The following is a 17418-nucleotide window of genomic DNA, read 5'->3' as shown; positions in this document are numbered from 1 at the left end:
GTATTTCCAGCAAGTGGCAAACACAGCTTCAGAAACTTGTCATCTTTTTATCTGTAATCTGTCACTAGTTAGAAAGTCACCTGATGTTTATTCATGCAGCTATGCTCAACCATATTCCCGTGAATGACGGAATATTTCCAATCCGTGGGAGAAAGTGGACAGTATGTATCTAAAGAGGTATGTGTGTCACACTATATGAGAGAAAACAGATATAAGGGGAAATAAATGAGCTGTTCTCACTGGGCTGGGTCCCTGATCACCCCGCCTATCTAGCTTACATAAATTTAGGCACACAGTTCTACACAGACTGTCAGAGGCATGTCTCTGCTGCCCACTCCTCAGAGCTTCAACTCACTGGCTTTTTTTAACTTAAAGTGGAGTAAGATCCTGATGCTACCAAGAGAAGAGACAGAAGCACTGCTTCTCTGCTCCTGTCACAGGGGGACACATGGCTGCCTGTGTTGGCAGCCATAGGGTCCTTCAGCAGGGATGAACTCTGTAGTCAGCAACACCACAAACCCCCAGAAATGCAATTTCAGGTCACAGAAAAAGCCTTCCCAGGAGACAGACAAACAGTTATGAAGGTGGGATGCTAGAAAGCCCTTTATTTCAAAATTATCATTGCACTTATGGATAAGGTCACTTGGGTTACAGGCAAACCATGGAGAGTGGATAAAAGGCAGACACAGGAACACCTTTTCCTCAGGGAGAGGAGAACCGGCCACAGAACAGAATGCCATTGGTCTTAACATGCTGAATGAAGAAAAGGAAGGGGTGGTCGGCACAGAAGCGGGGGGTGAACCTCATACACCTCAGCATCATGATGGCAGCGGTGGCAGCCGCAGCCTCGGTGCCCTCCTCATTGACCTCCACAAAGGACTTATGCACAACCTTGGAGAGGAACAAGTTTTCCTTAGAAGATATTCCAGAAAAGTCTGCCCTGTTGTCAAAGGCATCAGTCATGCCCAGCTTGCACAGGAATTCCTTCATGTCATAATTCTCCTCCAGTTTAAACCTTGGGAGGAAAACCTCCACCTCTTCTTTATCCATCTTGTCCAGCCTTGTCCACTCTATGAATTTCTCATAAGTTATTTCCTTTTCCACCTAGAAGAGAGTTGAAGACTTCAGGACAGTGTTGTCACAGGACACTTGAGATGATGGGGAGGCTCTACACTGCACGGGGAAGTGTGGCTGTAAGTCAATACAGTAGCTGGGAGGGGTGAGTACAGCTCAGTGGTGAGTGTTTGTCAGGCAGGCTCCAGACCCTGGGTTCCAGCCCAGCCTCACAAATGAATGGAAGACAAAAACATGATCATGGGAGCCTAGGAGAGCTGTCCAAGCAGAAACCCAAGTGCCACTCAATTTTTCTCTCACAGCCCCATCAAGGCCCCACGCTCCTTACCGTTCTCAGTTCAACGTGCTCATCTGGAAGCATGATGATCATGTTCAGCTCATTGCCAGCATAGGGAAGCAACAGAATCTTGGTGAATATCTCTCCAATATAGGTCATGTTAACAGTAAACTTCTTAAACATCATTTGCACAGGTTTCTCCTCATTCTGTGGATAGACAAATATTATACTGAAAGGAGACACAAGTGAAACATTGGGCAGATTCAATCAAGGAAGCCAGTCACTGCAACTAGGAATACTTGGCTTTTTTTTTATTATTATTATGTTGTATATGTGTGAGTATTTGGCCTGAATGTATGTGTGTGTGTACTATATGACTATGTGCATTTATTACCTAGACATTTCAAAAAAGAGTGTCAAATCCCTCTGTAACAAGAGTTATGGATGGTTATGATCATGTTTTTGTCTTCCATTCATTTGTGCTGGATTCAAACTCTGCTCTTCTTCAAGAACATTTTTTTCTAATTATTGAGCCATCTCTTCAGTCTAAGGAGCATTTTCTTAAGTTGACTTCTAGAACACTTCATCAGCCTCCCAAATACTTGTCTAGACCTTACATGCCCCAAAGGCCCCCTTCTCAAGGTTGGTCCTCAGGAGTGCTAGATTGGGAGGAGGTGGAATCTTGCCTGTTTGACACAGAGTCTCACTATGCAGCTCTAGTTGGCCTCAAACTTGCTATACAGACAAGGCTGGCCTTGAATGCACAGAGAGCTACCTACCTGTTTCTGTTTCCCAAGTGTTGTGAGTAAATATGTGTGCCACCATATTTACTCACATATCATCTCCCAGAGAAGGTTTCCTCCGCAGCTCTCCTCTGCAACCACACTCAAGTACAGCATCCTGCCACCTCCTTTGTATGTCTCAGATGCCCTCCCAGCAACCTCTGTGGTCTTACCTAGGCTTATCTCCAATTTCTCTCCTCCAGGAAAACAAACCTTCACAAAGGCAGACACACTCAACCAGTTAATGTCTGGTGCACAGTGGGCTCTTATGTAACATTTGAAGACCATATTAATGGCAAATTAGTGAGCAGGAATACTGCTCGTAATATAAATACAAATCCATATCAACGGAAAATCTTGTGCCTTTGGAGGCATGACAATATATAAGGATTACAGTCAACATCTGATGAAGCCACAGACCAGTCTGTGTTGACGGCAGAGCCAAGGAAGCAAGACAATGCTTCCTGACCCTGTACTTAGCAGGGGCCACAGTAAGTAGTTCCTTTTATATAATAAATGGGGAAGGTCTCAGAAGGAGGCTCTTGTGCTCAGTCCTATGCCCCTCCCCATGGACTGCTGAGTCAGGGTCAAAGCCCTGGTGTGAGCATGAGGAAAAGACCTCATGCTAAGGATGGTAGAGCAGGAAAGGAGAGTCAGTTCCCAAGAGCATCACCCCATTCAGGAAACTCCAGGTTTCACCCATTTCCCACCCTCCTGGTGGCTGATGAACTTGTATGAGTTCAACTATAGTCATCTAGGGTTTCTGTTGCTTGCAGTTGAAGGGAGTCCTTATGTACATTTTGTCAACAACTGATTTCAAAGACAGAAATATTTTAATCAGGAAAAAATGAACAGTTTATTTAAGAATAAATCTTGAAATAAATTGCATTTCCTAAGAAAGTAGAGGTTCAAAATCAAGTTTGTCTGGGAGATCTGAGGTCTGATTAAAATCCAGAATTTGATGGAATTAATTTGTTTTATTTTCAGCCTAGGAGTATGAGAGAGAGAGAGAGAGAGAGAGAGAGAGAGAGAGAGAGAGAGAGAGAGAGAGAGAACACGATATGGTTACAAACAAACACTGGGCCACCAGCAAATAACATGCTCCAACCTCAAAGAGGTTGAATTTTTGTGTGCGTGTCTATAAGCAAAAATCTGTGCTTATCCCATCAAACCAAGACTGAATTTCACACACTGCTTCAGTGTTTACTGAGCACTGGCCATAAGCCAGGCACTCAGTAGACAGCTGTCTGCCCTCTGCTCTTTTGCCAGCAGGGTGAGAAAGGTTCTTTTCCCACTACATTGTTTTGTGGCAACCAGCTAGAGTTGTGGTCCTCTTGAAAGAGGGAGAAGACATAAGACAGCACTTATAGAAAGACACACTGAAAAGAAAGGAATGTGCACCACTGAGGGGGATCCTGAGGAATGGGCTGCATTCAGGGCCACAAAGAGCCTCAGAGACCACAGCTGGAGTTCAGACTTCCATATCTGCAAAGGTATATGGCAGACTGTTTAAGGTACACTGCAGAGCTCTGCCATCAGGTCTGACCTCAACAGCTGCCAGTGACACCATGACCAATGAGAGAAGCAGGGCCAGGCCTGGACCCATGTTGACTGCAGCCACCATTAGCAATATGCAAAAGGAAAGGGAAGAGAAAGAGAAAAGCTGAGAGAGCAGTCCTGGCTGCTGTGCTGCCCAGAGACATGAGAGGCATGGGCTACGTGAAGCAGCCTCCTTGTGTTTCAGAAGCCAATGTGAACAGGGGACCTTACCCAGGAGTCTACTCTGCTCCTGCACTGTGTTTACCTTGGAGATTTTGAAAGGCATCTCCCTGGTGTCCTCTTTGTCAAACTGCTTCTCCCAGTTTCCTTTGAAGTAGATGGCATTCACAAGGACCAGCCGAGTGTCTGAATTCAGTGTACCTGGAGACAGCAACTCTCTGATTTTGTCTGAAAGAATGAATTTAAAAAAGAAAAAAAAAATTAAAAGGCATGAGAATGGCTTCCCTAGACTCATGTATTTGAATGCTTGGTTCCCAGTTAATGGAACTGTTTGGAAAGGATTAGTAAGTATGGCCTTGTTGAAGGAGGTGTGTCATTGGGGGTGGTCTTTGAGACTTCAAAAGCCTGCTGCCTCTGGATCAGCTACTGCTGCAGCACCATGCCTGTCTGTTTCCTGCCATGATGATCATGAACTAACCTTTCTAAAACCATAAGCAAGCTAATTTGATGCTTTCTCTTATAAGTGTTGCCTTGGTCATGGTGTCCCTTCACAGCAATAGAACAGTAACAAAGACAAGACCCAGTTGGCTAACAGAGTTGGCTGATACATGCAAAGGACTGACAGGCAAAGAGCACCACCTCCTGTTCTGGTCAGGAGCATGGATAAGGGATTTTACTTTCTCTCAAAATAAAAGGACATTTGTCCTTAAAGCAACAACCCTGAACACACCTCTTTTGGTTTTTTAAGATTTATTTTGAATTAATGTTTTGTGTGTGTGTGTGTGTGTGTGTCCACATGTGTGCTGATGTCCACAGAGGCCCCAAGTGTTAGATTCCCTGGAATTGAAATGATAGAAAGCTCATGTGGGTGCTGGGCACCAATTCAGATCCTCTGCAAAAGCAGTTTGTGCTCTTAACTGCTGAGCCAGCTCTCCAGCACTAAATCCAAACAAGTTTTAGTGAGAAAAAAATAAACCCAAAAGGCTCTAGTACAAAAAACTTCATTGTTCAAAAAAAAACACATAAAATATATGAGTTGATGCTAAACCCACAGTTGGAATTTAAAAGCATTGCTTGAGCCGGAAAGACACAACTTTAAGAAAGGAACTTTAGACTGTTTTAAAATAGACTGATTACAAATTCAAATTTAAAAGTATTTGAAGTGATAGATATATTTATCTTAATCTGAACATTAGAGAATGCACACTGAAAATTAATGGAACCTTGTCAATATGTATATTTATGCATCAGCTTAAAAATAAATTGAAAGTAGAATAGCAGTAATAGAATGGATCTTATAAGTATAAAGCAATCCACAATCACAGGTTAATGGGGGTTGGGCCCAACACCTACAGCCAGCCTAGCTAAGTAGAGAATGGCAGCAAAACCCTCAGAGAGAAAAGAGCTATAGACCTAGAAGGAAAGCATTCTGGACTCTTTGGGCACCAAGGATGGGGGAGACAGCAGCAGGTTGGTTCATTATTGAATAGGTGTATCAAATACTGGGAGACACTACATACAGCTGTTAAAAGCTGGGAAAAGCCAGATGTAGTGACACATTTAATCCCACCACTGGGAGCCAACACAATCTATGTAACAGGATATAAGTCAGCCAGGGTTACATAGCCACAGTCTTTAAAGAAGAAAAGGGAACAGGAAAAAACTCTGCAAAGTGTCAGAAACTGACAATATTTTAGAGACAGTTTTGTAAAGTTTTCATTTATTTAGAGCAAAGTCTCTTAAGCTGCAGATAGTGATCTTACTGCCTGACTGTGGGGCTTGTGGGAAAAACTGCAGCTTTCTGAACAGGCAATAGCTGAAACTTCATTCAAACTCCAATGCACGATGAACCCGAAGAGTGTACTACAGCAGCTCCCATCTAGCTTCACACCACTTCACTGTGACCTTGATCCTGAACATGCATGAGCACTTCGAACTGTGCATGCTATGGTGTTATCCTATAAAATGCAATGCCAACCAACACTGCAGCGTCTGTGATCTACATACAAAGTTTTCTGCCCTTAGAGAGACAGAATGGCTTTATTGTGAAAACTAGACTTTCACTTATTTTCATGTTCTCATTCTCAGTGTGTAAACATGGAATTATTACATCTTTGGGGAAAGGAAGAGATGACTAAATGGATACAATTTCATACAGTATCCTCATCAGGTGGTTCACAACTGCCTGGAACTGCAGTTCCAGAGGATCTGGCACTCTCTGGCCTCTGCAAGCCCCTGCAGGCACAGGCTGCACATAAATGTATGCAGACATATACACATGAATATAAAGATTTCTTTATAAGTTTCAACTTATTCTACCTTCTAATTGTATTGTATTACATAAACTCTTTACATCATTAGTATGCAAATTTGACTCCATCTTTAATTATGACAAAATTATAATTTTACCAACAGTTTTAAAACATATTTCTGTAGATATATAAATATGTAACTGTTTTATACACTGTAGAAGGTAATATAAAAATTCCTTAGGCAAAAAGGAGTTGGGATGGGCAGTTTAAGAGTTCTGATTTAGGGGCTGGGCAGATTGGTGCACACCTTTAATCCCAGCACTCAGGAGGCAGAGACAGATTCCTGAGTTCCAGGCCAACTTGGTTTATAGAGTAAGTTTCAGGAAGCCAGGGCTACATACAGACACCTTATCTTGAAAGGAAAAAAAAACAAAAACAAAACAAACAAACAAACAAACAAAAAAAGAGTTCTGATTTCTGATTTAGGGCTAAAGATCCAGATCAACATTAGAGAACTTTACAAGTCCTTGGTTTCGATCCCCAGGCATGTCAAAAAGAAGTCCTGATTTAAAGAACAAAGGTCATTATTGTTGACACTTGAAGCGCCTGTGAATGCATTAATGATATGATTATTAACAATAGACTACGAAGCCAGGCATGGTGGTGCATGCCTTTATTCCTAGCACTTGAGTGGCAGAGGCAGGTGGATCTCTGAGTTTGAGGCCGGCTTCATCTACATGGGGAGCTTCAAGAAAGCCAAGGCTACACAGAGAGACCGTGTCTCAAAACAAAACAAAACAAAGAACCAAAAACCAAAATAAAAATTAAAAAAACTATACACAGATAGATGTCCTGGCAAGTAAAGATTCTTGCTAACACACCTGAAGAAGTGAGTAGAATCCCTAGGACCCAGTGGTAGAGAGAAAACCAACTCCTGTGAGTTATTCTGAGTGCAGGTTGCACAGATAGACACAAGCACACAATAAACAAACTAACAAATGTACCATTTTTTAAAATAGGCTAACTGCCTAACAGGGACTGGAATTTAGCTCAGTAGCAAGGTCCTGCTCAGCATGCTCAGGCCCTGGATTCAAACCCCAGCTCTGAAAACAAACAGAACAGATCAACTCTGTGTTCACCTTCTGTCTTTTTGGCCACCCAGGTGTTGATGTGCTGTCGGGACTGCTCTGTATCTCCCTGAAAGTCCAGCTCTTCCATCTCTGCTTCGTAGAACTTGCGGCAGGAATCTTTAAAAGACTGAGACAGAGCAACATAACTACACAGCCATGAGAGAGATTAGCACCAACAGCCTCCTTCCTCGATGATCAAAAGCAATAAATCAAAATTTAATGGTGTACAGATGGGATTTGCAAACAAATATACAGAAAGAGTGTAAAATCCAGCCTTCCTGTCTCCAGATCTCTTTAATCTTAGTTTATTAACGAGGTAAGATGGTGGTTGATCTGAATACTACTAAAAATCGCAATGAGCAGCTGGATCCTAGAGGTAGCAGCTGAGGCTCAGGAGACAATGGGGAAGACCCCCAGATGCAGTACTACACTGCTGTCACTCTAGTAGCCACCACATGGGCAGAGGGAGGCTTAACCCCACAAGGGCTATGGCACCTCTGCACTGCACAGGATGGACCTTCTTCTACCACAGTTTTCCATGCTAACAGAAATACAAATGTGCACCATTCAAAATGGTGGCACCTACAGCCCAGAACACCAGGGAATGGCCATAGAAGCTAAGAAACTGAGTGTTTCATTTTAATTTATTTTACTTCATGATGTGGAATTTGAAAAGCTATGTGTCCATGGTCACCATCTCATGCAGCTCAGTTTCGGGGAGTGAGCAGTTCACAAAAAGGCAGTCCATGTTGGGGTGGGGTTAGGTGGTGCAGCCCAGAGGTGGAGGCCTTAAAGCAACTGATCACCAGCACCACAAGACAAACCAAAGTTCAAGCCATTTGCTGATATATTCTGTAAAATGACAATGACTTTAATGACCACCCACATCTGCCTTGTTACAACAGAAAATTCAATACAACATAAATGAGATGAAACTCCCATTATGTTGACAGTGTATATGGAATGGTTTCTCAATATTTCTATGAAATAGCTCATTTCATGGCTATATATTTAATTCCTCTTTGAGAGAATTGTTTTTATTTTTCATTTGCATATTTATGTGTGTGTGGCAAATATATGTATACATATGTGTGCATAGATATGTACACATGTATGTGCATGTATATGTAAAATCTATGTTAATGCTAGGAAGTTACTTGAAGTATCTTTCTCAAGAGTTAGTTCTGCACCTTATTTTTTGAGACAGCCTCTCACTGAACCTGGAGCTCATCAATGAAGCTGGGCAGGCTGCCCAGTGCACTCCAGAAATCCACTCCTCTCTTTATCCCCCAGTACTAAGCTTACAGACATGAAACTTCATGTTGGGTTTCTATGTGGGTGCTTGGGTCTACATGCTTTTGTACCAGGCATTTTATTTAAAAAATGAGCATCTCTCCATTCCCTGAGGGAAACAGAATTATGATACAGGATTACAACACCACAGTCTGAATATCAGCTGAGTGGTCTTAGAAGAGCCAATCTCTCTACACCTCCTTAACCACTGTAAATCAGGAGAGAGATGGCTATACCTCACAGGGTCACTATAAGATTTTTTTTTTCCCCTGATTTACTGAGTCTCAACTTGAGCATTCTCAAAAACAAAACAAAACAAAACAAAAAAAAACTTTGCAATCTCAAGGTCAAAACTGAAAAGATTAAGATCGTGCAAGCCCCTGACAGGGAAGGAAATGAACACTCTGCTGATATCTCTGGCCATCTGGGAGAGCAATGGAGCAACACATATTACAGTCTTAAGGCTTCATCTTCTTTTCACAAATGTATCTGCCAGCAATGCACGCACATGGTCATAAATCGACATTCAGTAACTTACTGTTGGTAATGGCCCACACTGTCTCCCACACACAAGCGGTTCACTATGTCACTGTACATCTATACTCAGGATTATCAGATGATGGCTAATAATGAACAGTGCTTGGGCTGTGGGTCAGTAGTAGAGTTGGGGCTTATATGTGTGAGATCCTGGGTTCCATCTCTCACACCAAAAATGGGAATAATAATAATGAGACAGAGTCATGTGATTCTGAGATTCAAAGAATGAAAGACACGCACAAAAAAAATACAGTTAATGGTATTACACAGGGAAAACTATCACCTACTATATTTCTGTATGTGCAGGACATACACATCACCCTATATAAAAAGAACCTATTTCTGGAAAGGTTCAGAGGTAGAGAATGGCTCTTGCTTAAATATTCTGTACAATAAGAATATGCTCACATGTCATTCCAAAGCATGTAACCAAATACAAAATCACATTAGTGGGCAAGGGAGTAGGGTGAATCCTTAGCCTACTGTTTCTGAGTACCACATGATACTTACTTCTAAAAGATCACAAGTCTTTTCTCCAAAGAGTTTATTAGCTGTTTTCAACAAGTACTGTGTTCCGGTCTTGTTCACTTCACTGAGAAGTGACTGGAAGCCCTGGTGGACATCTCCACCTCCACTGCTGCTGCATTTATCCAAAGAAAGCGCCTGAAACCAAAACAGATTCAAACACAACTTCAGCAAGCCCAGTTATACGAAATGAGTCAACACTCAGCTCATCCTCAAAATCTTATAGATCCTTGCTGCCACTCAAAGAGCCACCCAGTTAAAGATGAAAGTACCTTGACTGCTGCCTCTCTAGGAGCCTGCCCTGTTCCCTGTCAGCCCTGAGCAGAAATGGCCCTTCACAAGCCCAGTCTTCACGTTCACTAACTGTGCTCTGGCCTCAAGCATGGCTGCCAAGCAGACCCGCCATGACTCCAGTGTAGCCAGTTCTGACCTCAGACCATGCTGTCTCTTCCCTGCTCTTGGATATGGATGGCTCCAGTGTTGTCTGCCCAACAGAATGGAGGAGAGTGACCCTGTTCCAGGCTGGGCTTTAAAAGGCCTGGCAGCTGCCACATTTGTTCCCAGACATCATGGTGGAAGGAAATCCAAGCCATCCTCCAGGAGACCACATAAAAATCCTGGAGTAACTGCCATCACATAAAGCTGCTGGAAAGAGATGCAAGACCCCAGCCAACAGTGAACACCTAGATAGACGCCAGACTTCATATACAATTCTGTAGATCTTCTAAACCTCTGAAAAAGCTACACAAATGACTTCAGCTACTCCCATAGGAAACAGATGAACTGCCCATCAGTAGCTGTAATAGCTTAGAACAAAAAAACAAAGAGAGTCAGTTTAAATTGAAGGCAAGCCTCTACGCCCTAACTCTCTTCAAACAGGAGGCAGGCTGAAACAGCAACAAACACCGTATGTCTTGTAAAATGGAAAGAAGCTGCCAAGACTTAACCCAGAATGCAAAGTCACTGCCCAAGACAGTCTCCCCTCTTATGCCGGGACAGCCTGTCTCTGCAGTTCATACACCTCTGTAGCTAAAGCTCTATGTCCAAGAAGAGCCCTAATGGATATGTCCCTGATCTTCCAGCCAAGGCTGAAACTGTTCCAGTGTCCCTTACCTGTGAAAAAGCTGAGATTCATTAGGGGCAGAGAGGAGACAGTGGGCATCACAGGGGACCCTGGTGTCACCGCGTTGGTGTTTTTACTCAAGCCAACACACACACACACACACACACACACACACACACACACACACACTGCGATCACCAATGAGTCAGTGATAGGGTCCTAACAGATAGAGTGCATCCTTCCTCTCAACGCTCCAACCATACTCCTCTGTCATTTCATCCCCATTTGTACCTCCAGATGGATTAGTTTTTGAGACTGAGAACGTGGAGGACCAGCTCAACTGATAGTCCATGGCATTTATCTGCTGTGAAATGGTGCTGGTTACCTGAATCATCTGGCTTGCAGTGTCTCCCTTTGCCCCCATGAAGACCATGGCCAGGGCCGAGGAGATGCTCATGGGTGAGAAAAATACATTTTTTGAGCTGTCTTCTCCCAGTATTTTCAAAAGGTTTAAGGCAAAGGTGCCATTTGCTTCCCGCAGAGAATCCATGATAGCGAGTCTGGAACGAGGGATTAAATCAGTATCACATGAATACAGGCTGATGTGTAGGCCTGGTCTTCACTCTCACTCACACAGTGACTCTGCGGCTCAGTGAACAAAGGGAAAACACAGCCTGGAAAGTAAAGGTCACGTGCAGAAAGTGATACAGCCCTGCTGAGGGAACTCAGGCCAGCGCCTTGTCTTCCTCATGTGCAGTAATCAGTACACGGGGAACCAGAAGGAAATGGCTCAGAGGACAAGAAGCAGGTAAGGACCCACCAGCCAGGAAGTCTACAAATGCAGCAGTGCAGGCTGGAAACAGGCAACTGTAGAAGCAGGGCCTGTCAGCTCTGATATCATCCCATGCAGTTGTCAAATTCCTTTCCCCAGTTAGACAGTACAACAGTTCTAAGATTTCCCATCAGCCCCCCCATAGCAGTGGCTGAGAACTCAGAGCATGGGGAGGGGAAGTAACAGGCCACAGAGAAGGGAAAGGTGTCCAGCTGTAGTGATGGGAACAGAATACATGGCACAGCTTTACAGCTATAGCTGTGGTCAACTGGACAAAGAACCCAAAGACCCCCAATTCCCAAACTGTGGAACCAGGGAAAGTTTCTTCATGCCGGAAAACACTTTGTGGTAAGGATTAGGATCTTGAGATGAAATGTCTTGCATAATTCAAATGGTCACTAAATGTAATCACATACAGTCTTATAGAAGAGGCGTGTTAACTGGAAGACAGGCAAGAAGAAATTAATTCAGCAAAGTGAGTTCTCTAGATCAAAAGACTGTGGTCAGCCATGATACCTGTAATCACAGCCCTGGGGAAGCTGTGGAAGAAAGCTCTCTATTTCAAGACTAGCTGAGATGCAAACAGATAGGAAGAGGGGGTGAGGGAGGAATCAGAACCCTGAGATTTGAACTGAGAATAACAAAGGAATGCAAACTGGTTGTGACAGTGTAACAATTCAGGGCACAGCAGAGGAACCACACAGAACCCCCAGAGACCAAGAAGTGTGCAGACACATCTGACCTTCTACCAGGCTGACTTTAGTGATTTCCCAGGATTGAATTATCTCTGGGGAGCGTCCTCTCCCTGCAGAAACAGGACTAGGGCTGCCTTGTTCAAGGTCTCCCTGCTATCCCACTGTGGTTTAGTACCAGGCACTCACTCCTGTTGTGGCCAAGCACGTGTCTAGCTAAAATAACTTTGGATTTCAATCCCACCTTCTTGGGGATTTGCAAGACCCCATCCAAATACCAGGTTTCTTCCTTCCTTCCCTGGTATCTCTCTGCAGTATTATCACTTGAGTTTTCCTCTACATGAGCTGCAAATTGTAGCAAGTATTTTGTTACTAATCCAATATTCTTCAGGCCTTTTGGACTACTGTACTTGACCTGGGAACTTTAATATTTAACATTTCTTGAGTCTGGCACCTTAGGCCACTCGGCCATCCTGACACCTCAATATTTAACATTCCTAGAAGGAGTGTAAATAGTGCTGAATTCTTTTGTGCCTTTTAAATCATCTTATTTGCCTCATTAAAATTTATTTATGGACTCAAGCCTTTGTATTGAAAAAAATCCAATTAATGGAATTTTTTTCTTGTTGGTGCACAAAACTGTCCTTATGTGGCTAGTGAGAATCTCTTTATATTGGTTACTTGACCCTGAGCTGTTAGTCTCAAACATCCTGGCTCCACAGCAACAAGAGAATACTATCCTGAATTCACTCTTCCAGACCAAAGGCACAGTTGTTTCTTTCAGGAGAGAATTTGTGAAGCACTAATTCTGAGTGCTTGAAGAAGAGACCGAGTTTTGGTGCCAATTTAAAATGCAGCGGTTGGGCTGGAGAAATGGTTCAGTGGATAGGGGCCTGCCATGCAAGTGTGAGGACTTGAGTTTGAAGCCTCAGCACCCATGTACGACCAGACAAGGTGGCACATACCTACAGTCCCAATCCTGTGAGATGGGAGGTGGAGACAGGAGAATGTCTGGAAGCTCATAGGCTAGAAGCCTAGCAAATGCAGAGGCAAACTATGAGACCCTATCTCAATAAGGTGAAAGGCATGGACCCAGAGCTGAGGTTAGTCTCTGATCTCCACAGGAAACCAAGATACAAGTGTCTACATCTACACAACGTAAGTGTGCATGCATGTGTGCATGTACTCACACGTACACACACAATAAAAAGAAAATCCAACTGCTATGGTTGGGTACATCAGATGAAAAGATAGGATAGATGATGCCTTTAAGTTCCCCATGGGCCATACTTTAAATTAGATCACCATTACAAGTTCTCCTACATTCTACTCTTCTGAGACCCACTGGCACTTGGAGGCATTCATAGCCACACTCACTACTCTTCTCTTTCATTACATAGGTGCTTCATACCAACTAGAGTTTATTGAGCACATCAGTCAGAAGACCTCTAGACCCTTGCTCTATGAATACTATACAGTTCATACCTCTTCATATATGTCATCTGTTCTGGGCCCAACATATTGTTTTGTTATTTATTCCCTTATTTTGATGCAGCACACTGTCAAACTTACTTTCTAAGAAAGATTATAGTTATTCTGGTTTCTTAAACATCTAAAAATTGATTATCCTTCCATGTTACTGAGTCTGGCAGGGTCTAAAAAAGGTTACATGTGACTTTACATCCATAACTTTCAGTTATGGTACTGCTTCCCAGCTACCAGTTTTGCTGTTTGAAGGCATGATGATAAGCTGATCCCAGATCCATCTACTACTGCCCCTTTCCAACCCCAGCTCTGAAAGCTTATAAACTTATTCTTATTTCTGATATTCAGAAACGCCCAATTTTGTGTCCCTCTCTGAGCTCCACTCATGTGTTTTGCTGGACTCTTGGAGGATTCTTTCAAACTAGCAATTCAAGAAAATTTCCTCTTCACTCTGGAAACAGTTTTGAAGGTACTGCTCCTTTCTCATAGACTGACTCTGCGCTTCCTTTCCGCATCACCTATTGGTCAGATGCTAAAACTCTTGAACTGACCTCATCCAGGACTTCGCCAACATGTGCTGCTGTGATAAAATACCCTGACAAAAGCAACTTCAGTGAGCATTTACTTTGGCTCATAGCTCCTCATACCTCCAGAGTTCAGGGGGAGATGAATGCTTGTGCATTCAACTAGCTTTCTACTTTTTATGCAGCCCAGAGAATGGTGCTGCCCACTTTTCTGGTAGGGTTTTAAACCTCAGTTAATCTAATCAGGATAGTCCCTCAAAGGCCTGGCCAAGACACTGACCTAATCAAGATAGTACCTCACAGTACTAAGTGATTCCAGAACCTGTCAACTAGAAAGTCATCACCAACTTCTCCAAGTCCAGACACACACAAAACCCAGCATTTGTATGGCGCTTTGAGGCCAGTGGCTACAGAGATGGCTGATGAGAACGGCAGCTAAGTGATGGAGTCAGATACGTGTACCTTTCACCAGCACAATGGCCCAGCACACAGCTGAAATATCTGAAAACAGAAACTGGGAAACAGAGGGTTGGTGTTGCAGGCTCTTCCTGACAGAAACTGGGGTGGTGGGGGACACAATTGTTGATTATTCTAATTCAATCTACTGCTATTGGCCTGAGTTAACTGGAACTCATTAAACTAATTTAAAGGCGCTTTTGGCAGGAAATGGTCTAATAGAATTTTAAGTACAGTATTTCTGGATATCTAAAAGATATCAGTTGGTATCTGAAGATGCCAAAATCCTCAAGTGCTCAATTTACATATGTAAAATAACTTAATATTTGACCTAACCAATGTACAGTACATGCTCCTGTGTACTTTAAATGGTCTGGAGATGAGTAAATACCCAACACAATGTAAGTGCTAGATAAATGGTCCCTGTTACCATACACGGTTACAATGTTTAGAAAACAAGAACAGAAAAAGGTCTATATATGTCTATATAGCCTCAGGCTGGCTTCAAACTCTTATCCCCCTGCCTCAGCATCCTATGTGCTGGCAGTACAGGTGTGCGGCAACACATTTCAGTTCTCCTACCATGTTTGCTGTCAGATTTTGATTTCTGTTTGCTATTTCATGCTGACTTCGTATGAAATTCATGTGTGGGGAGACCTGCAGGTATAGGGAGCCAAATGAAGATGGTGTATTGAGCCAAGAGCAACCCAAATGCACCCTCTCTGTGTCACGACACAAGTCGTAGTGGATACAATCACTCAGGGCAGCCATGAAACACTGGGACACTCCCATGTATACAGATAAGAGTGGGGTCATTCCATGTGCGCCAGGACTATAAAGTTAGTCTCTGATCACACACAGTTACCCAAGGTTCCCTGATACATCAGCTCCCACACCCAAGTCGGAGAAAGGAAATAGCAGCCCCGGAAAAATCCTAGCACAAGCAATTGCCTCCCAAGTGGGCCAAGAAATACTAAGTGCCAAACCCCACCCAGCTTTCCCTCACACCCAGCTTCCTGACACCACATGACTGTTAGATTCCCATACTTCTGATTCTCACAACTAACGTAAGCAGTAAAGGAGGAAGAGCAGGCCTGTGGCTCATGGCAGAGCCCTTGTTCAGCAGAGCAAGGCTCTGGGTCCATCAACAAAACAAGGAAGCAGGAAAAACTAACTCATATGCCAATTTCATCTGGCACAGAAACCCTGTCAAAACTTTGCTCATGTCCTTCCTCCTAGCCCGACAGACATCAAATCTCACAACAATTCTTCTGGCGTGAGTTTAATGGGAAAAAAGTTCAAAGATCTGGAATGGTTTCTCTTAAGTATCTGTTTGAAGGCCTCCCTGTATTTGCTGGAACTTCCCAGCACAAGGGCCGCGCCCCTGGTAGAGCCAAGCACACTGGACAGGAAAGAGGGACCAGAGCACCCAGCCACTGGCTTCTCTCCGAACCCCCATCCCCCACCCTAGATCCCAACGCCTGTCGCAGGGCGTCACCAGCCCGCGTCTCCGGGGTCTCCAGGATCACTCGTAACCGAGAGACATGCGTGGTCACCTGTAGCCCGGGACCCCAGTGCAGCAGCCGGGTCGGCTCTGCGTCGCTCCCATCCCTCGCCAGCCGCCTCCTCTAAGGAAGCTGGCGTATCTGGGAAGGCCGCGATGTCACCAGCCAGCCAGGACCACAAGGCTACTAACCCAGCTGCGTCATGGGTCGCTGAGGCCGCTATGCAGCACAAGAAACCCGAGCTGGGACCACGGGACTCTTCGCCGCACGCTACCCCCCCCCCCCCGCCCGCGTCCACAGCGCCCCTTGTCCCCAAAGCCCTGCATCCCCAGCTAGCCCGCCGCAGAACATACCCCGGACTCTCGGTTTCCCGGCCGATAGAGAGCAGAGCTGAGAGGACAAGGAATCCACCACGCCTGGGGCCTCAAATACCTGAGGGGCGGGGGAAGCGGGCGGAGTCTACAGCCTGGCCACACCCTTAGGCAGGGGCAGAGGACAAGGCCAGGTGAGCACCTAAGAACCTCCATCCTAGCCCCTCCTCTGGCTCCTGGCCAACCCGCTGGATTGTGCAGCTGATCTTTCTGGCACTTTCTTAATGCTATGGCTAACTCCAGGCTATAGGAATGCATGAGGTTACTACTCAGGCTGGAGTCTCTGGGTGGTTTCCTACAGCCTGTTTACTGTAGTAGACTGAATGACAGTGTCACCAGAAGTATACCAGTGTTTGGTGGATGGACATTAATGTGGCAGAGCAGAACAGAAGTTTAAAGTGAGGGAGAAAAAAAAGATTAAACTACTGGGGACGGAGCTGGAGCACCTGTTCATCAGGCACAGAAAAATAGAGATGCTCAGGGCCTGTGTCCGAAGACTCCACTACTCTGTACTGGAAAAGTCAGACTTGGAAGTGCTGATACTTCATATAAATGAGACTGAAGACCCTGTCTGCCATCTTGCATTCCTTCTGGGAAGCCAGTCGCCTGGTGGGGAGTGCTGGTCCGGTTTAAACCTCTAAGGACAGGTCAACTCTAAAATCATCAGACCCTGACCCCAAACCTAGGGTTCCCAACGATGACCATGGTGACACTTACATTGGATGTTTCCTGTGGAGGCTGCCCTGATTTACAGAATGTTAACCAGCACCCTTGGCCCCTCTACCTAGTGTATGTCGGTAAAAAAGCAGGAGACCACCCTAGCTGTAAATTTTCATGTGTGAAGTTCTGAAACAAGGGAATTCAGAGTATCTTACTATTCCTCCTCCTCATTCTTCATTAA

The 17418-nt window shown here is 44.3% G+C and overlaps 1 protein-coding gene across 4 annotated transcripts in view; it reads right to left on the bottom strand.

The window, feature by feature from the left end:
- Positions 1-579: 579 nt before the first annotated feature.
- The window catches only part of LOC114701274 (serpin B6), a 72325-nt gene continuing 55486 nt past the window's right edge, over positions 580-17418 (bottom strand). The window contains exons 1-7 of one of the 4 annotated variants that reach the window (XM_028881338.2): positions 16500-16588; positions 11038-11212; positions 9575-9727; positions 7244-7361; positions 3938-4080; positions 1403-1558; positions 586-1104 (exon numbers count right to left, since the gene is read on the bottom strand). In XM_028881338.2, coding sequence (XP_028737171.1) covers positions 703-1104; positions 1403-1558; positions 3938-4080; positions 7244-7361; positions 9575-9727; positions 11038-11202 — 1137 coding nt within the window. In that variant the 5' untranslated portion in view covers positions 11203-11212; positions 16500-16588 and the 3' untranslated portion in view covers positions 586-702. Of the gene's footprint in view, positions 1105-1402; positions 1559-3937; positions 4081-7243; positions 7362-9574; positions 9728-11037; positions 11213-16197; positions 16295-16499; positions 16689-17418 lie in introns of those variants that run through there. The other 3 variants (XM_028881330.2, XM_037205832.1, XM_028881346.1) reach the window with 3 other exon arrangements.

This window comes from Peromyscus leucopus, chromosome 5 (assembly GCF_004664715.2).
Source record: "Peromyscus leucopus breed LL Stock chromosome 5, UCI_PerLeu_2.1, whole genome shotgun sequence".
In the NCBI taxonomy this organism is placed as follows: Eukaryota; Metazoa; Chordata; class Mammalia; order Rodentia; family Cricetidae; genus Peromyscus; species Peromyscus leucopus.
Note: the sequence above shows the minus strand (reverse complement) of the source record. Positions and strands in the feature narration are given on the sequence as shown.